This window comes from Etheostoma cragini, chromosome 20 (genome assembly GCF_013103735.1).
Source record: "Etheostoma cragini isolate CJK2018 chromosome 20, CSU_Ecrag_1.0, whole genome shotgun sequence".
Classification (NCBI taxonomy): Eukaryota; Metazoa; Chordata; class Actinopteri; order Perciformes; family Percidae; genus Etheostoma; species Etheostoma cragini.
In genome coordinates, this window is record NC_048426.1 from 1,340,857 (window position 1) to 1,362,932 (window position 22,076).

The following is a 22,076-nucleotide window of genomic DNA, read 5'->3' on the forward strand; positions in this document are numbered from 1 at the left end:
GGCACAGATTGGTTCGCCCCCCCCCCCCCTCATATGCCAACTCGGTAGACCTTGCCCAACCCTAGCGTGCATTACTCCATTTTTCTAATGACGAAGACAAGACAATGACGAGAATGCACCAATGTCCAAAACTGCTGACTAAGACTAAATTAACATGCATTATTGTTGATAAAAAAAAAGACAAGACTAAAATGTTTTGCATAAAATTCAAACAAAGATAAAATCTCTCTTAATTTTCGTCTACAATCGTCTACTTTTTCATCATGAGATAGAAGTGCAGTGGCCATTTGGAGCGCCTTTGCTGCGTGTCTTCCCCATCTCTCTCCCTCTTTAATGTCTATCCACTTTCACTGAAATAAAAGGGAAAAGGCCCAAAAAATAATCCTAAAAAAATAAGATTTATTTTAAAAAATGACTAAAAAGTTTTGACTAAAACTAGACTAAGATCCCCGAGTTCTCTTTTGACTAAAACTAGACTAAAATGACGAGACTTTTAGTAACTATAACTTGACCAAAAAAAAAGATATGTGAATGAATATATGACTAAAACTAACAAGGACATTTGGCACACGACTAAGACTAATAATAGGTGACAAAATAAACACTAGGACAGAGCATAGGTGCACTGTGCACAATGAGCCCCAAAAAATGCCTCAAAATACAGCTGCATTACCAAAGAAAAATACGGAGGAGGAACTGCATCATGGGAAAATGTAGCTCTACCAATGCAGAACTGCACTTTAAACTGTTTGCTTGCATGAAGAAAGAGCCCAAATTATTTGTATTCTTACCATCCTGATTCTCTACAAAGGCTACAAATATATTTTAGACGACTTAAATGTGGTTGTCCAATATTGACTACAGTTCATGAATCAAACTGCAGTATTATGGGTGAAAATATTATGGGTGAAGTCCTCGTCATTTATACCACCATTGGTAGCAGTAGTATAACCAAACTTGCTACTTTTTAGGGTACCGACCAAATTATTTTGGTACTACACAGTACCGATTCACGTTAAAATTCATCGGTGCCAGAGTTTAGTACTTAAGTGTGAGCTTCACGTCCTCTTCTCTGGCGTCTCCTCTATTGTCTCTGTCGTCTCCTCTGTCATCTCTTCTGCATGTTTGATAGAAAACTTCACCTTTGCAGCTTGTTTAAGTCACCACAAGTGCCAACAATACCGATTAAGCAATGCCGATAGATAGCCGAAGTGCGGTTACACTTTTCAAACCTCCACGCAGACAGCGTTCACAGCAATACAATATACTCCAGGGAGCCGAAAGCAGTCGCTGTGCGGCTACACTTCCTCTAAGACACGTGCAACAGTGTTGCGTATGAGGAGCGGGCGACCCAACGCCCGGCTTCTCCAAAGTCCCCGCGACACTACGAGAACGCGTTGCACGGCTGTTCGCATAGACAAAGAATGGGAAGCGTGGAAATGACGCTCGACAGTGGACACTTACTATACGTGATACAATCCACACACAAACCAGACACCCTTAACATAAGGTGGGGGGGGGGGGGGGGGGTCATAAACTCACTATACAGTAAATTATCAGTGCTTACTCATGCCACACAGTATCCCTCTGTAAACTCACAGTCATTTATTACCTAAGCATTGCTCTACACTTTTGAACAAATCTTTTCTTTTGTTGGTGTGTGTGTGTGTGTGTGTGTGTGTGTGTGTGTGTAGGGGGGTTAAATATTTGGAAAAAACCGTGTGTATGCATGTAAATGTGCGCGTGGGAGAAGGAGAATGGAAAAAAACAAAACAAAAAATTGAATGGGAGGTCTTTCTCATTCTGTGTTTCTTGAACTGTGAATGATGAGTGTCTACATAATCGTTTTGTGTGTATGTGTGCCCATGTGCCTGTGTGAGTGTGTGGGTAAACCAACATATTATGTAGATATGAATTGTGTATATAATTACTGACAGTGTGTACGGACAATATCTGTAACACAGTCGGTTTGTGTGTGTGTGTGTGTGAAAAAATGCTTATGTGTGAATACACTTGTGCGTTTGTGGCTGTCTTATCGTGTCTTGGGTGGACATGTTTTCCTGATATTTCAGTGCTGGTGTGTATTTGTATGTGTGCGTGTGTTACTGTATAATAATTTGTGTATGTGTCGATGTGTGCTTCTCCTCTGCCCAGATGGCTATGCTCCGAGGCTACAGCCTCTGAGATCTGTTGCCAGTAGTGAATACTGATCAGAAATCCCTGTCACATCTACAGCAAGCACATGCACGCACGCACACGCTCACACACACACGCACACACACACACACACACACACACACACACGTCATCTATCTTCACTTACACACACCTCCACATGGTCAAACTACTAATTCACCCAGCCAGTATGTGTCTTCCATGCTAATATTTTGTGGCTCTGCAGGTCAAGGCTGCAACACTGATTACCAGGCTGCCTGTCACTCCTGAAGACTGACACCCTGCTGGCATCACTCCGGGAGATTTCGGTTTTATGTTGTGATTATGATATTTAATCAGTGTTTGAAAAAGACAGCAGAAATGTGGATTTGGATTAAGTGGCTCAATTTACAGATACTATAATAAATGTTTTTTTGCAGAACTGGATCTTTTCAATAAAAACGTTGTAGCAAGAATGGATTCCTGAAAAATGTCACTGCAAAGGAATTTGAACTAGTAGATGAACAAAGTATTGATGGACAACCAGTTGGATAATTGGTTAATTATTTAAGTCACATGTTGAGAAAAAATGCCATATTTTTTCTTAAGTGATAGTAGACTGAATGTGTTTAGGGGTTTTGTTAGACAAAAGTCACCTTGAGCTGTAAGGACATAGTGATGGGAACTTTTCACAACTATCTGACATTTTATTGACTAAACAATTAATAAATCAATTGAGGAAAATCATCGGCTGATTAATCAATAATGAAAATTAATCGTTACAGCCCTAAAATAATTTGGCATATATATATATATATATACACACACACACACATAAATAAAAGAGCTGGGCAGCGATTACAATTTTTAATCGCGATTAATCGCATAATTTCCCTGATTAATCGCGATTAATCGCAAAATGAAATAATGAATTCAAAACTAGTGTATATAGTGTAGTATAGTAGCAGTTAAAGAAAATATTTAGTGTACATAACAACTTTAACATAATGTATTCATCATGTCCAGAACATGTTGCTAAGCGACTCCTTCTTATGAACACGTTCATCTGTTGTTGCTGTAACTCTGACGCCCTTGCTGGACTGGGTTTAGAGTGCCCCACAACTTTTCTGCACTTCGCAAAGACACTGTCAAACGTGCCGTTAAGCAGAGACACTGAGGGACACTGTCCAACGCGCTGTAAAGCAAGGACACTGAGGGACACCGGAGAACGTGGGTAAAGCAGGGGACATAATCAGAAGGCAGAAGGCTCGCAGCAGCGATCAGATTTCGTATCTATTCGTAATATCTGGGCTAACTGCGGGGACTTTATTTGACACATTCCACTGCTGTGCAACTTCAATAAAGTGTCCCGCGCGCACATGTTGTAGCGTGGTCGCTTTTGCAGTCCTCTCCTTTTCATACAACTCGTGTATTCTTCTTGTGATGGTGCGTCTTGAGGGAATCTCATACCTGCCGTCATTGTTGCGATTCTCAGACCGATGTCCCCTACTGGGCAGTCTGCAGCGGTCCACGTTGCTATGGTATTTGTTAGCGTCTCCTTCCTTTGTTTATCTAAACTTAACCACACGCTGCATCTAACGTAGTCTGCCGAAGCCTCGCGCCCAGGATTTGCTGGTATCAACTGTCAAGGTGATATTTCAGACTGGAAGTACTCCGGTGATAAGAAAATTCAACTTTGCAGTATTTACAAAGCAACAAACTTTTACAGTAATAAAGAAATAATAAAAACTGCGTTAACGCGCGATAAAGAAATTACGCGTTAATTAATGAGTTAACGCGGTATTAACGTATTAATATATATAAAAAACAAGAACTTCAACTCCTTTTTGTTTTTAACTCAATTTACTTTAAAAAATCTCTATGGATTACTGAATTCTGTAGATTCCACTGCCACTATTAAACTATATAGAAAATGATTGCCCATTCCCATTTTGAAGTTTTCCCCCAGTTTTTTCCCAGATTAAGTAATGAATCAAGCACAACAGTCCAAGGGAAAGCATTATAGGAAACACTTTATCGTCAGCGACATACATGTCGCAGTTGAAGCAGTCTGTAAACACGGTTCCCCTCTGCATTGTTACAAGCTGTGTTTGCTCCATTGTGAGAGCAACCAAACTAAATCTGAAAAGGTTCATCAAGCTACACGTGGTCAGGCTCACTGCAGCATGACTACAATGTGTAAACCCATGGTGAAGCTCTGTGGTAATTTACAACTCCATAAAGTGAATCCCCAATCTCCTGACCTCCTCCCACAGCGACAGCTGCTCCTTTACCTGTCAGCAGGTTGTCACCGACAATGACACCATGTGGAGATTTACTTGCAATATGCTACAATAAGGGCTTGCCAATGTTTATAGATGACACACAAACATTTGGTGTAACATGTATGGGGGAACATTCTGATGGACAACACGTTCCTGTTAAGCATGCTGCTTTTATTTGAAAATCCAGATGGTGGTACAGTGAGTTTGGGAAGAAATCTAATCTGGCAAAGTAATTGTTGAGTCACTGGTGGTGATCAATAACTCCATCAAATTCCTGCAGATATGTTTTGGTGATTTGGTTCTACTGGCCAGTGAATTGTTAAAATGCCTACTTAAAGCCAAGGGGACATTAACATTGATTGTAATTAGGTGGATAAGACATTGGACACAATCAGATATTTCAACTCTTTTCTAACCTCAACCTCTCCTGTAATTGGTAACAAACCTTTTGAATAGACTTCTGTTCGCAGAACAAAATTGTTCTGCTGCAAGGATCCAAGCTGCCCTCTCCGCCTTTAATCAGCACTAAGCAAATGAATGCAAATTACTCCTCAGAGGACGAGCCACAGCAGTGTCCATCACGGCCGACACGCACGGCCGAGATGTAGTTAGTGTGCACAGTGCATGACGCTCTCACACGCACACTCATAATATCCATGCACTTGCATTATCAAATATATCGTCTCCATCTCACATGCACGCACGCACGCACAAACGCACGCACGCACGCACGCACAGCATCCCACTGTTCCTCCCTAGACAAAATGAAATTGAGGAGGCAGCCACATCACACCTCCAAATGGGCTCTGGTCTCTCCGAGGACTTTCAGTGAGGGTACAACATGCTGCTCTGCTGTGGCTGTCACCAACACTAATCTGTCTCTCTCTCTCACACAAATATGTTGTAGGCTACATATATTTTCCCGCTCAGATTCTCACGCACAGAAATAATACACTCATATTATTCACAGAGATATATATATATATATATATATATATATGCACATTCACACACACTGCTTCTTGTGCGGTGTCCATCCCTCTCTGTCTAGCGAGCGCGCTTGCACAAGCCCCGTCAGCGCAGCACATAAAAAAGTGCATTTCGAGCTCTGCATTCCAGCTGTCTCTGCTCGGCAGGTACACCGTCTTTCTCTTGGTGGGTTTGCAATACAGTCATTTCTAAAGGTTCAGTTCCTAAACTGAGGAAATCTGACGCTAAAACCTGTTGTGTCGCATACCAGACATAAACATGAAGAAGAAAAGAAAAAAACAAGGCAAATGCGTACTATTACAGAAAAAAAAACAAAAAAAAAACATCTGTATTTCTGTAAGCACAACAGGGCTTCTTCAACCCAACCTCGCCTGATAATAAAATAGAAACAGGATTTCTGTAACAAACAGAACATTGCCACATCATTCCTAAGTACACAAAAAGAGAAAACACCAAAAAAAGTCGGTACAGTAGAACACATGCACATCCAAACATCTGCCGTCCCTCAGAGTGGAAGTGGAGGTGGGCTGCACGTTGTTTTGCACAGGGGGTTCTTAGGTTTCACTAGGTAGGGAACCCCAAGGTTCTCCCAGCGAACGCTGTCGTGCACAGCTGAGGAGAAGCCCTGAGAGCTTTGATCCACTTACCCGAAGGCACAAAATGTAGAACTTTGTTGGTCTCCATGGCTGAGCAAGTGGTGGGGAATGCACACTTCCTCTCTCCAACAGCCAACCCCCCCCCCAAGTCAACCCATCATGGTTGTGTTATCCTGTGTTGATGAGTGTGAGACCACCTCTACTCCCTTAGCTCTGCTCTGTTTCTGACTGCCTCTCAGACACATGCAGTGACTCAGCCCCACTCTGCCTGCCTACTCACACGCTAACCGCTGGGTCCTAGTGCCTTATACTTTTGCCCAAACCCTTCACTTCCCCGCTCACCAGTCAGCAGCCTATGGCAGGCCAGCATGCAGCGAGGCAAACCTCATGTCAAGACACACCTCCCCAACACACTTCTCTTCAAACAACAAACCCCAGCATGCACCATGTCATCTTGTCATTGTCAGCCACGCCATCTCACCTGGTCAACATTGCTCTGTCCTATAGCTCAGACTGACTGAGCTTCACCATTGAGCTGAGCTTGTCTATATGCATGCATAACCTCATGCAGATACGTCTGTGTACATACATACTGGCTTGTGTTAGGAGACGATATCAAACCAAGAATGGAACTACACTGATGTTGGTTGGAAAAGAACTGTTAATATGACAATTATTTTAAAGAGGGTCCCTTGGGCTCTGGAGACTCCAAATTTAAGACCAATACCTTAAGAAATGTATATTTTTGAAACTAGTTAATTAAGTGAAAAACTATATGAAAGATATATAAATAAATAATTGTGGCATTTAAGGAGGAACATATGGCCTTCATGTCATATTGCCTGTATCTATACTGTCATACCATAAAATAAAATATCATACAACTTATCTTAGCTGCAGCCCTGACAAAAACTGACTTGGCCATGCTGTGAAAAGACGTGTGTTGACACCTCTGCATTAAGTTGCCAAATGCAGTAACTCAGTCCAAAAAGAAAAAAGCTGTCCCAACAACAAGCTACTGCTGAGAGAATGTGCGTTTGGATTTTAAGTCCTGGTTTAATTGCAGACACTGTAAATACACAAATTCAAACAATTGACTAAGGATTGCACATAAGAACATAGTCTCCCCTCCCACAAAATCTTGTACCGTCAAATATGCATCAGTTATGCATTTTCCCTACCTATGAACCCTGTCACGCAACATACAAGCAATTTAACTAATGTAAGCCATTAGTTTTGACATGAAAGGTCATAACCCTGGAAAATTATTATTAATGACTAGCCTTAAAATGGAAGCATCATTTGGATATGTCCCTCTTAATTGTACTCACACTTCTCCAAAGTATAACTGCTAGTATTTGTGCCACTATTTACTGCTGCTGTAATGCATACAAATTGCATTTTCTTTATAAATACCATGTCTACAATAAAAGCCACAACTACTAACAAATAGTTAGCTTTTCCCCCCCTCAATCTTAGCAGTTGGCTGTTACTGCTGCTTCTTTTATCAATTCTAATTTGCAATATTTTAAAGTTTTAGATACGCATCATATGTTCTCAAATAAAAACCACTTGTTACCGTAGGAGATTGGAGCGGTCATTCATTTTGACCAGGCCGCTGTAGGCTTTTTTTCAATATATTAATGGGTTTGGGTTTTGTTTTAAGAACGCAGCATGTACAGTAAATCAACATTTTAAAGCTGGTAAGCTAGACAGAATTATGATTTATAAACTTAACTTTGGAGAGAGGGGGCGATTTGTTAAAATAATAACTGACCGAGAGGGAGCAAGAACTTACATTTTTAATTGACAGATTTTCACTTATATATTTTTTTAAATTACTAAAATCCAATTCTACCAAATTAAACACCGTGTACACTTGTGTTGCAAAAGTTGCGCAACTGATTGAACAATGCAAAACATTTTTACAAATTAAAAACATGGATTGGGGAAATAGATTGAAATGTTCAAGTTATTTACACTGTTAGACATCTAAAAGGTGGATTTATTAAAAAGGATATGCCTTTTATAGTGTTGGATTGGAGTCTATTCTTTTGATGAAATAATGATCATTTTACAAATCTACCAGACACAGAGACCAATGGATCAAAAAGTTAATTCCCTTCCCTGATGTAAATGCTCTGTGAAAGGTCACTCATTTGCATAAGGCCGCATATATAACGCCACAGTGTGTGGTATGGCCAGTGGGTCTGCTTTGCATAAAAACTGTTACGAACTGTGAGGCAAATGCATCACTCAGTAAACCAGGGCATGTTCTCCCCGGAGGATACTTCAAGTGTTCTCACCCACTGAGGAACCTGCTACCCAGGTGTCATGATGGGTGCACTCTAGCTTAACACCACACAACGTGGCTACATTACAGCCCATGTATACTGTATGTTGAACTGACAGTTCTTTACATCTGGGTTATTTTCTGAAGCCATATAAGTCAAATCTCATCCAATTTACATGTAATCTGGAGAGAACGTCCACTCCATCGCTTGGCATCACCACACTGCTAGCATACGGCAATGTCCTCCTCCCAGACAGGAAGCACGTTAACCCTCGAGTTGTCTTCACATGGACCATAACCTTGTTCAAATTTAAAATGACCTTATTTTGGGCGCTTCTGACAATTCTTTTAACATTTGACACTTTTTTTCAACATATTTTTATTAAATTCATGGTCAATTTATATGTCTATAATTTAAATGAAATTGTACCAAATCTTTTAGATGAAAAAAGAGCACTAATTAAGAATTAAATCGGCTAATAGACAGAGGATGTTTGGTGAAACACAGACTGGTATATGTCACCGATTATTTAGGATACTGTTTAAAACCATTTAAATATTTTTTTAAATGCTATAAAAAATTGACTAAAACAAACAAAATTCTATGGAAGTAGTCTTTTTTAAATGTGAAGAATGTTGTAAGTTATTTTGGTTTAAAAACAGAACATACAAGGGTTAAGTCTATTTCTCTCTTTTATCGATCACCGCAAGAGACCCCTTTAACATTTTAATTTGATAAATGTACTTTCTTACATTGTAGTTGAAAATAAACTACCTGGACAGACTATGGATGAAGGTTTCGGAATTCACTTTTATAAACAAAATTAACAAAAATCAGAAGGGCATCTGCCATTTTTGAACAAGTGGAGCCTTTCACTACCTCATCTACAACTATTCATTTCAACCCCACCGATGGTCTTGAGTAGTACTCCCTCTTAGGTTATGGAAAAAAACAGGACAAAGAACAGCGCATAAGAGGCATCACTTGCCACAGCCATATGTTCAGCTGTCCCCGACACCGAACACTTACTGTCTACTTACGTTAAGTCACTGTGGATCAAGGGCCAACCCTGGAGATTTGAACTTGTCCCAGTTTTCATTTGACTAGTAAATGCTTTATCCTGCCCTCCAGGTATTAAACCAGCAACCATTTGGTCGTAAGCTTGCTGTCCCCCTGAACTTTACAACACAATTTCATAAACTTTATTAAAATTGATTTATTTGAATAGCATAGAACTGAACGTTAGTACATTGTTAAATATTTTATAAAGTATCATCTTTAAGGGCCCATTTTCACAGTGTCAATGATTCCTCTCCATAATGATGAAAAGTCATAATGACCATTTCAACACTGTGTGTGATACAAACCTAAAATATAGTAAAACAAAACTTACAATAGGAATGCTTTTCTTACTTCTGGCTTTAATGGTATCAGATACTGGCAGGTGCTCTTGGTAAATAGTTTATGTAGTTTAGCTGGGATTTGTACTGGTTTCTGCCTTGTTTGTGTTAAGGTGACAGTCCAAAGCTGTGCGAGTTGAATGAATGATAAAAAGCCAATTCTTCATAGCTCCCTACATTCCTAAACTAGCAGCAGTCTGCCAAGCTTCAGAGGAAAAGGAGGCCATACAATGCAGCAAAACTTAGGCTTTTCATTCTTTTAACTCAATTGATGAAGCTAAAATTGCACTGCAGAGGTAGGTGGCTGCACATGAAAGATTCAACCTGCATTCAGGAGACTCAGTTAAGTCAAGTCATTTCTGTTGTCCTTCCTCACTAAAGCAGGTCCCAAAGAAACTTACATAGAAGGAACCGACTTAGACCTAAAATTAATCACAAGAATATAAACAAAAGAACCGAACGCATGTTGAAAAGGTACAAATAATATTTTTACTGACATGAGATAGTCAGAGCAACCTTATGGGAATCAATGACATTTTTTTTTTTCTAAGTCGACAATCAACAACTATTTAGGTCAACCACGTACCTGCGGTGTACACCTTTTCTAAACAGCAGATTCAGGGAATAACAGTCCCAGAAGACAAATAAAGATGTATGTCAACATAGTGTGTTCCATACAGAAACATTTCATGTTGAACAGTTTCAAGGGTAGATGAATCATCCGTGCTGTACAGTATATTTGTATTCCTTTGGCAGTGTTATTATTTATTTAACTATTGAAGTAAATCAGAAACACATCTATACTAAGCACACCTGCAAATAATATTTTCACTAGCAATGACTAACCAGCAGTCCAAAAACTTGATGATATTCAATTTACAATAAGGTAAGACAAGAAAAAGCAGCAAATGCCGGAGTCACACACCATCAAATGTTTGGTATTTTTGCTTGGAAATGACTTATGTAAATCATCAAAATGGTTGCAGACACATCTGTTTTTTTGTCATTTGTGTGTGATTAATGTTCTCAAATCAGTTACTTTTCGCATACAAATGTGTAATTTGTGCTCTCGATTTAATGTCAAGTTACTTTAACAGTAAGACGTGAAGTATGAGGTTGTTGTGGCTGTTTCCTTTTGTTAGGGAAAAGAGTTAGCAGCAGGCTAGTAACTGTGCTACTCTTTATATACAGTTGCTGCTGTATTAGACATTGTTTCAGCAATACTAGTTTGGCTGCTAACAGGTGGGTGAATATTGCAGCAAAGAAAGACAGATAAACTGCTGTAGTTTTAGGCCAGAGCCAACCTAAATTAAAATGAGCGGTTTGGGTTTAACGCAGTGTTATTTTACTTTTTGACTATTATATGTGGATATACTTGTATCTCCCTGTTAAACAAAGGTTACCTCTGGCATATTTTAAATGTATGTTAAGATGTTGTTTACTTTTCTTTGTGCATATCAATTTGTTGTTTTTTCAACGAGTTCTTCTGGGCTCTGTAATTTTTCTTCACAGTCTGTATGTAGACATTTTGTGAGCATAAGGTCCTTTTGCAAAAATAATCCTGCTGTTTTTTTCTAATGTTACATTTTTTATATGGCGCTTAAAAAACAAAACAAAAAGAGGTACTCAAGGCACTTAACAAGGTCAACAACAACAAAAAAACAGTAACTGACTGGTAACAGGATCAGTTTAACATCAACAATGACAACAAATATAAAAAAGGTGCAGCAACACAAATATTTGTTGCAAATAGGATCCTGTTGTCTATTCTAACGCAGCCACGTTTAGCACAGGGCTGCAGAAATGATGTGATTTAACTGATTTGTAGTCCAGTATTGTACAGTACTGTGCTGCTGCAGTATATTTGGTGTCCTTTTGTCCTTGTGCCAGATGTCGGCGTCTGCAGATGTGCTAGTTTTAACGGTAACACAGAGTAGCAAGTAATGATGCACAAACAGCTATTTCCTCAATGAGTCATCAATCAGAGAGGGAATCCTGCTTCCTCCTTTTGACTGGGAACAACCATCATTAGCAGCTGAGTGTGTGTGTGGGCAATGACTATGTGCTGTGTATGTGTTTTAACTACATCTCCATATCTGTATGGATCTATCGTGTGTGTGTGTGTGTGTCTATAAGCTTGTGCACCTGTTAGTTTGTGTGTGCGCCTTTTTCTTTAGCATCGTCTTTGTTGTCACTGTTGTTTATGCTGTACTACGGCACAGAAGGAGACAAAGGCACAGTGATAATTATAATAACACTCGGGAATACGGGAGAAAAGGGATATGAAGGGAAATAGGAAGAGGAGGAAAAAATGATGATAAAGAGGAGTAGGAAAAGGAGGAGGAGAAGAAGAAGGAAGAGAAAGAGGACGAGAGGAGCAGCTGGTTCTGGTTACTCTGCTGCTCCACACATCATTGCAGGAGCTATCAGAATTTACCCTCCCACAATTCCCACTGTATGGGTATTGTGTGTGTGTGTGTGTGTGTGTGTGTGTGTGTTGCCAGGGGGATGAGGGTGTATTTCAGGGCCCAAACTAGCTACAGATTTAATTTGGAGAAAAACAACTTGATTATGCTCTCTCAGGCAAAAAAACAGCACAATGTAACCAAGATGACACAGTGCAGGAATATAACGACACGCACAGTGCAACATATACTCAACATATGGGAGGACAGGTGGTTACTTCTATCACACTGGTAGTGAAGTTTACATCTGAGAGCTGTTTGTTACCAAAATAGCTAATTTGAATTTCATAAATTCACCAAAATTAGGCATTAGTTTCAGTCGCATTGTGGTCGAGTCTGTGTGCTGTTAAAACACTGCCGTAAATTACACATTACAGGTACATGCTCACGTCACAATGATATTGATTATCATTATGACGTGAGCTGTGTTGGTCTGAAAATTACTTTCAGACCAACAAGTGCTTACATTAAGGTATATGCAGGTACCGAGTACCAATATGAGTACTTCATAATAGCATTACAGTTCCAACAATTATTTTGAAAACATGCACTATCTGCAACTGAATGAATCATAACCTCACAAGGTGTACTTGAATGCACCAGAACGTCGCGCCAGTGCCTACGTGCTTTACCGTTCCATAACTCCGGAGGGAAGCCACAATGAACGAGGATTTAACATTCGGGGTGTTATATTTCTGTCACCTTCAACTCTGGCAATGGTCGTGGTGTCTGGAAAAGTGCAGCTGCAGGCGACTGTCAAGCTACGTCACAGATTGGGACTTCCACTGTTGGATTCCTGCTACCTGCTGCCAAGTGAAATGCTAACTAGTAGGGCTGTGCAAGTAATCACATTTAAATCACAAGTGCAATTTCAGCTCCACGATAGGGCTGCACAATTGATTGCAATTTTAACAAAATCGCAATATGGAGTGATACAATATCCAAATTGCAGAGGGGGGCAACATTGCAGGTGGGGCCCCATTCTTGTTAAAGGCAAAATATGTGTCCCAGCTTACAAATTGTATCTTACAGACTAAAGAACAAATCTTTGATTTGTACAGATCCTTGCAAAAATATCAGTCAAAATACTCTCAATTAAATAATTTAATCATTTCTTGCAGCCATGCTCCACAATAACAAAACAATCGATAAAAACAATTATTTTGCAAGTAAACTCTTATTTGATCTTGTGTTCTGAATGGAAAAAGAATTTAAATGGGAAATGTATTACGGTAAGATTTAAGTTCTTCTCAATGTTGATTTGCTTAACGGTTTTTCATCTTGCCAAAAGTCAATGAGTAATTGTGTTAAATAAGGATTTAAATATTGACCAAAATAATCGTGACTATGATTTTTAATAATCAAGCAGCGCCGTCATATGACCATTTATTAAAACAAAAGCACCGATGATACAAAGTGCTCTTTTTTTGTTTTGTCAACCTATAGATTTGCTTTCATCACACTTGTTCATAAAAAAGAAAGTATATTATAATTTTCTTTTAGTGGCCATTTCATTCGATTTGAAACCTTATTAAGAAAGACCTCATAGGATGTTTCAACTTTTTAACCCTTGTGTTGTCTTCACTTTCGGGACCCTCTCGTATCGCTCAGGTCAAACTGACCCCTGACTTATATGGGGTTTTAAAAACTATTCTGAAATACTTACAAATATTTCAAACAATTAAACATATGTCTAGGGAATGCAATCATTCTCTACTTGAACACAATTAAAAATGGAAGTGTGGTTTGTTTTTCGTCTTAAGGTTATAATTTATGTTAAAAATAATGTGATCATTCTTATCTTGGAAAAAGTGGTCATATCTAGAATCATTTTCTGAACTGAGTCAGGAATACATGGTTATCACGGAAAATAAGGTAAGGCCGTTGATTTTCAGGTAGAAAAAAAATGTAACTTGTACCATTTTTCTTCTTGTTAAAATTTGAAATGGGTCGATTTGACCCAAATACCATACAAGGGTTAAGGAAATTTCAAACTATGAATTTCAACAATTCAATATTGGGATTAACTCTCTCTGTCACATTGTGGGCCAAGGATGGGTTTGGTGCAGCCGTGCTTTTTCACATTCCATCATCCTGAAGTTGGCTGCTTGAGTGCAGCAGTGTACCAAAAACTCAGGACAACAGAAAACGTGCCTTTTCTTTTAGCTTAGAATTGATATCATGATTCTCTGCCACAATGTTTTTCCCACAAAGTGAAATGTTTGTTGCGCACATGAACCATGACCAAACTAAATAAATTGGCAGAACTGAACATAGATTTTATTTGGCACCTATAGCACACCACAAGCCTGTAAACATAGAGGCTTCAATGAAGAGGAGGGAGAGCAGCGCGGCCCTTGAAAACCTAGTTGATGCTGTCAGCTTGTGAAATTAAATGAGAAATTAATTTAAATTAAAAACAAATTGAAATTAAATCGTGAACAGGGTGATTTTATCTATACGATCAATCGTACAGGTCTATTTTCTACAAATCCCCGTTATTATACAGTAGCTGCAACTAAACACAAAACAACCCTACTAACAGTTGTAAGAGTTTCACTGTTTACTTAGCTATACAATACTAATACATAAATCTATTTATGTATTAGTATTAATACATAAGTATCAGTATTGATACTCAATATCAATCAGTGTTTTTCAGTCCTGTACCAAAACAAAAATTGGCTTAAACAAAATAATGCCACAAAAAGTCATCGTAGCCCTAAAACCTTTCTGTAGGCTACCACTCATTCTAATAGCCCGAGCACAACACAATAACTTAACCAGCACAGGGTGGGGGCGCACAAATGACACACTGTTGTTCCTTTTGGTTAACTTGTTTGCTGGGCCGGCAACAAAATAATGGTTGCCAGAGCGGCCTAGAGTTTGACAGAATCAATCCTCAACAACAATGTGCCCTCGCAAAGTGCTACACAGTAAATCCCACTTGCTCACTTAAAAAAAGCTGTCCTGAAAACCTGAATGAAATGACTGCCTGAGATATGAAATCAAAATCCCAGTGCAACAAGCCTTGTGGGGAAGTTTAACCCTCATCTGAAAAGGGGAAGGCTGACTGAGCACACACATTTATTTCAGCTCCTTCTTTCTCAGAGCACACATTCATTCACATGAGGGCTAGGTATCCTTAATCATGTTTCCAAAACCGTGAATTTGATCCTTGTTACTGAACGATCATTTTTTTGTTACTAATTTTATGAAATCCATTTTAACAAAAATCAATTAGGTCACACATTACAGGCTACACATTGCTTTACACCCATGTGACGCAAACTGTTGTCAAGCGCGAGCCCCGTCTCTGTGCGTAACGTAATCCTGCATGCCCCTACGACATGTAATGTTAGACAGCACAAGAATTACTCTATCTTGGTAGAAGCATGCTGCATGGCTCACTGATACAGATGAGATTTCTTCCTTAGTTGAGAAATTTAGTATTGAACAATGAGCCATTTTTTGATACTCAATACTATGGAGGAAATTTGGTTGGGGCCTAAAAGTATTCAGTACCTAACCCTAATTCACATGCAACAGTCTTGCTTGGCACATGGCTGGTTTATATTCAACTTTTCTTGCCTACCTCTGTCCACAGGCTATCCGATTTGAACCAGCAACCCTCTTGGTCACAAATACACGTCTCAAACCTTATGGCTCCTAGTACCACCATGAATATTCTTCATAATACAAATGGACTTTACTTATTGGTCTTGTGCAGGTACTGCTTTGACAAAATACATATGGTACGAGGACGTACACAACCACTCACTCACTCGACAGCAAAGCAGATAAAAACTGAATGACTAAGGATTGCTCAGCAAAAGACAGTGAACATCATCACAAGCAGACTCATCAGAATATAGTGCTGTTCAATGAGACAGAGACACACACTGCCCTCTGCTGGAAGCTACAGAGGTTTAAAGCAGGGACACTACTGGGGGTTTGTCAAAATGTATAATTTCTATTCTTGTTTTTCTTAATGGTATCAATTTTATATATATATATATATATATATATATATGGTGAACATGAGTAGAAGATTTAGGTTTATTTATATATTCTCAAAAATGTAGTGAGAAAGTAGTTACACAGCTTATAATCAATGTCAAACTGGCTACCTCAATAAGACTTGTCTGATCTTGGATTGGTCAGATAAAGAAATGTAGAAGTAGTAGAAGCGGCATTAAACTGAAGAAAGCGGCTGTGCCCTTTGACCTTTAGTTTCCCCTTACGTGTTTTCCCTCTTCATTGTGATATCAACTCGCACACACATACACAGCACTCCACAGGAAATGTTTGTTGTCTTTACATTTCCAAAAGCCCTCATGGGGAAGCAATGCTGACACAGACACTTCTAACTTTTAAGTGAGTGAGTGAAATAGTCAGATCAGCAACATGGATCATCCTGCCTCCTCTGCCCTCACTGTAAATCAGTCTCTCCTACAAAAAGGACCAGACAATCTGGTTTACGTGTTTAAATATTATTTGTAATTGGCACTAAACCCATTGTTATGCCAATATATTTTTCAAATCATCCAGTCTGCAGAAGTGTTTATTTTATCAGACAATACTACAGGCTCCTCCTACTTTTTGCTATTTATTTTTACCAGAGTGCATGTCATTTTTATGAAAATAGATTAACTAGCATTGTTTTGGAAAGAAGCCTTGGCCACAAGCTGCTTCTGAAAAATGTCCCTCTACAGCCCACTTTAAAATTCTGAGCACCTAGAGAGCACATTAAAAACGCTGCAATAAACTGCAAAGGGCACCTTGTTGTATTGTGCGGCAAGCAGGAAGACAGCAAAGACACAGTTAGTGGACAAACACTGGATAGGATTTCCTCTCCTCCTGACCGGCTCCTGCCTTGCATTGTCCGTTTTCAGATTCTGGCCAAGTGTCGCTCGCCAAAGAGAATAACAAAATTCATCTATCATGAAAACACACACAGACGTATACACAGACAAATTCAAACTATGCATGATATCTCTCACACACACACACACACACACACACACACACACACACACACACACACACACACACACACACACACACACACACACACACACACACACACACACACACACACACACACACACACACACACACACACACACACACACACACACACACACACACACACACACACACACACACACACACACACACACACACACACACACACACACACACACACACACACTTTTCAGTTTTATCAATGAGGCAGGCCTGCTTGGTTATTTTATGTGAATGATTTACAAAGAATATGTGTACGGCATTTACTCACTAACTGAGACGTTTTGGGGTCGATTTGGGGCCGATTTATGGGATTGCTGGGGACTGCTGTGCTGTGGAAGTAAAAACAGCAATACACTGGTAAGAGCTTGTATCCTAATTTGCTTAAAGCTGACTCAGAGAGTTTTTTTCCTCCTATCCCAGAATATATCTGGTGTAGCCGAACATTCGGAGGCATTAGAGTTCCTGACTGGGGTGCGGCAAAGGTGCCTGCTCTCACCCTCTCTTCTCCTCCTCTGCATAGACTAGGTAATAGACAAACCGGCATACAGCGCAGCTTGGCCGAGCAGCTTGAGGATCTCCATTTTCAGGAAAAATCTGGAAAACTGGAAGAAACTGCTGCTCTTCTCGGATTCAAAATAAACTCATTAAAAACTAAAGTATTGCGTCTCAACAACAAGAACAACACACCTATAAGCATGTACTAAAACGCACTAGAGGATGTAAACAGCTTTACATACCTTGGTAGCATCATTTCAGTGGAGGGTGGCACGGAGGACAATGTCCAAGCCAGGACCGGAAAAGCAAGGACAACATTCCGCATAAAGCTATACTACGGAGCCCCAGAGGTGACATGGAGGGAAAAAATAAATAAAAATACATAGGGACTGGGGACCAACACTTTTGCGAGACCTTGACTTTCTTCTGCAAGATTTCAAGTTGTATTAGCAATATCTCGAGTTTTATTTGCAAGATCTCGCAAAACCAACAAACAATAAGGGTAACCTAACTAGGAGATTACATCTCCTTGGTTGTTTATACATCCCTCGTTATTTTGATAAGCAAAACTAATTAATACATGCCAAAGAGAAGGGTTATAATGAACACTGTTGTTGACTGTTGATGTCACTGACTGCAGGCTAACCTAAGTAGTTGGCTAGCAAGCAAAAATTTAGCTAGTAGCATTATATGATTACATTTATTTTAACATTTACCGTTGGTGAATATTTCTTACAATGAAACAGCGAGTTCAGGAGTTAACCACATTTTAAAAATGTTTTCTGTTATCATATCACAATATATATCGCAGGGGAAAAAACATATAGCAAAGTCAGATTTTTCCAATACCGTGACGGCCTAGTGGGAACTCACCAAACAAGACCCAATTGAGGAGTAAATGGAAGTGGATAGGTCACACACTCAGAAGGAAGAACTCTAATTGCTAAACAGGCACTCATGTGGAACCCACATGGAAGGAGGAAGACCAATAACCACCTGGAGAAAAACCACAGAACAGGAGATTAAGAAAGAAGGGCTGAAGTGGCAATATCTGGAGCGTAGGGCCCAAGATCGGAGAGGATGGAAAAGCAAGGAGCCTCTCATTCAAAATGTGAAATGTACACACAGACCTTTAATGACTTTGGGAACTTGTGTGGGATTATGGGAGTTGTCATTATTGTAAACCGAACTAGCTGACCACAATAGTCTGACGTCAATGCTTTAGCATGTCAACATTACCACCTAGTCCATCTCCTAGTTATCATTGTTTTGACGGAAGTTAGTGCAACTAGAAGGTTCAGCGGTTAAATAACGCCATTGATAGGAACTAAACAACTCTTTACATTTTACAATTCTAAAAACATTTACCTTGATTGAACTATAGTTTAGCCCAGTTGAAACCTAAATGGATGGACGCTTTGTACGTGCAAATAACTAAATCAAGGCTTCCTGGGTCAACAGGCAAAATCAATGAATCTTACAATATGCAATGCATTTTTAGAATCTACATGGGAACTTCAGCCCCAGGGCAGTTTTGTAAGTGTGTGCAAACTTTCATCACTCTCCCCTGGAGAAACAAATCATAGAAATATAGTGTATATGTTATTGACCTGTCACACACCAACGTTTTTATTAAAGCCCTGTTAACCACTAAAAAGAATTTTGGAACAATTAATAAAAAGAATATTTATTTTCAGAGACAGAGGGAAGGTTCTCTGCAGAGATAGACACACACTTATAGTTGGTGTGATTATTTAAAGGGATTACTTTTGTAGTAGTCTGCACATTGTTTTTCAAGGAAAAAATAAATAATTTATTGACAAAACATGAACCATCCGTTTGTTGAACGCTTTACTTCTCATAATTGTTGCATTTTACATGAGTTCCTATTGTCCTTATATTATGTTATTATGTACAAACTTGAAGTTTTTCTTAAGCCCAAGCCAATTTAACCCAGACACAATGTTGTCTCTTACACGCCAGTGTTTTTTAAAGCGACTGAGGGAGCTGGAAGCTACGTAAGTGAGTCACTGTCTCTGAGCTGATTGATTAATGTCTTCACCAGTAGCTACTTAATTCTAACGCAGTCCTACCAGCCAGGGAATAATAAATGCCACTTAACAAACAACACTGTGAACCAAATTCCTACGCGTCCATGAACACACAACTTTTTGTTGTGTTCAATTTGATCATACTTACATAATATTTGTTGCTACTATACAAATTATAAAACACTGAATATTATAGTCATTATTATAAAATGAACTAGTCTTGGGTTTGTTGGCTGTGCATGGGTGGGCAGGCATTCTCCTCCGCTGACCTTATCTCCACGTCCTGATCCAGATTTACATGTCTCTTTTGCCATGTAAGTCTATGGGGAAGTTATTATGGGTTCAATGGCATAATGAAACGAGCCAGACGTTGTAATTCTACTGTTTGGCCGCTTTGTCAAATTCGCTTCAAAACTCTAGGCACTTTATGGGAACCTGGGACAGACGGGTGAAAGCCTGCGCACGCCTCTAATTGGTTGGTAGGTGGTTTAGATACAGGCATGAGGAATGACATTGGTTAAGTATAGATAAGGATATCTGGGTATGCCAATCAGAGGCACAGTAGGGCGGGTCATGCCTTTGCCTATCCCTCCAAACCGTACATTCTAGCATCAACAATTTTGCGAAGGCACGGCCATTTCCTCTCATGGTAAATCAGCTGTCAGCCCGGTGAGCTATCATTATGCAAATGAGGGGCAATTCAATATCCATTGATCTCCAACCTGGCCTGGGAACGCCTTGGGATCCCCCAATCGGAGCCTGTTAATGTGGCTCGGGAAAGGGAAGTTTGGGGCCCCCTGCTGGAGCTAATGCCCCCCACGATTTGATACCGGATAAGCAGACGAAGATGGATGGATGGATGGATAGGTCGGAGGGGGAATTTCTAATTAGAGTGAGGCACAGGACTTAGTGCTGCCCAAGATGATTCTGATTGGTTAAAGAAATAAAAACAAGTCACAGCGTTTTAATTGGGGGTGAGGAAAAAAAAAAATCTATGCCGCATACTATTGCAATATTTTCAGTGTCAATACTGTATCCACACACAGACAACAAGTATGTTTTTATATATGTGTTGGTCACTGTGTCTGCTTGACAATCCAATTTTGCAGAAAAAAAATTAAAGGGATGTGAACAAACAGAGAAATGTCTCTTTTTAGATTAAAAAAGATGTTGACAAAGTTTCCTTTTGGGGACATCATTTGAAATTGGGGAAAATTAGAAGTTGGAAAAAAGGTTATAAATCACAAGAATATCGTATTGTGGCATAAGTATCATAATGATATTGTATCGGGAAGTGCCGGGTGATTCCCACCCCTAGTTTTAATGCCGTCTATACTAGAGTGTTAAAGTTACTATATCAACGTTTACATTTTTAAGTTTCTGCAACGGTGTAGTTTTTATATATAATGATCATAAATTAGCAGTGAAAAGAACACTATTTTTACGTAGTTTTTAATAATGCCTTTGTCCAGGTCCAATATTCCCGCAAAGTCACAGAATGATTTGCGGCAGGTAGAACAGCTCTACAGTAACACATTCTGACGGGTCACAGATTTCTTTGTAACAACACTGTAACAAATTTAACCAAAAGTTTACAGTAACTAACTGGCAACAATTGGCCAGCAATCAGTCAGCAGATGAACACCAACTTCCACATGTGAAATATTTGTATTAACATTAACTACGTTAAAATAAAATAGTGCTTGCCATGGAGTTTGACAGCAGCAACGAAGCAGCCTCCATCCTAACAATTTGTTTTCTTCCTTTGTTGACTGTGGCGCAAATATGTTGCTGGGCAGAACTCAGACTTACTGCCCATCACATCAACAGTGTGTGTAACGTAAAGACATCCAGACGCTCAATAAACAATACCTCCTAATGACCCGCAAACAACTGAGGAATTTGTAATACATCTAACCGACATAGTTAATACATTGCTGCGATGTATAGATTTCCATCATAATAAAGGCGTCCAGGCGCTCAATAAACTACGTTCAGAATGCCCCGCGATCCATTGCAGATAAAGCGATCTTTTGCATACGTCGTTGCGATGCATTTGTGCTTACCGGGTATGAGTTAAAAGAAAGATAAGCTAAGATAAAAAAATACAGTAGTTTACTTTACTATTTACAGTACTGTAGTGGCTATATTGGGATTTCTTTTACATTAATGCTTTGACTACTGTGATTTTGTCATGTCAACAAGGTTGTAATGTAAACTTTACAGCATTATACTGTAAAAATCCTATACAATAGTGTTACTGTGAAATCTAAAGGAAATAACAGGAGATTTCACAGCCAATATTTCCAGTGAAA

General features: G+C 39.3%; 1 protein-coding gene and 1 long non-coding RNA gene across 6 annotated transcripts in view; one reads left to right on the forward strand and one right to left on the reverse strand.

The window, feature by feature from the left end:
* The window catches only part of slc4a11 (solute carrier family 4 member 11), a 113,629-nt gene that overhangs the window by 88,862 nt on the left and 2,691 nt on the right, over window positions 1-22,076 (reverse strand). For 2 of the 5 annotated variants that reach the window (XM_034859298.1, XM_034859296.1), the window contains exon 1: window positions 6,077-6,309. The exons of the other annotated variants lie outside the window; for them this stretch is intronic. Coding sequence is in view for 1 of the 2 variants with exons in the window: in XM_034859296.1 (XP_034715187.1) it covers window positions 6,077-6,113 (37 nt within the window). In the remaining variant the exon portion in view is untranslated. Of the gene's footprint in view, window positions 1-6,076; window positions 6,310-22,076 lie in introns of those variants that run through there. 5 annotated transcript variants of the gene reach the window in all.
* LOC117936377 lies at window positions 83-22,027 on the forward strand. The gene is made up of 4 exons (XR_004654935.1): window positions 83-274; window positions 15,700-15,705; window positions 21,730-21,731; window positions 22,017-22,027. It is a non-coding gene; the product is annotated as an uncharacterized LOC117936377 (long non-coding RNA).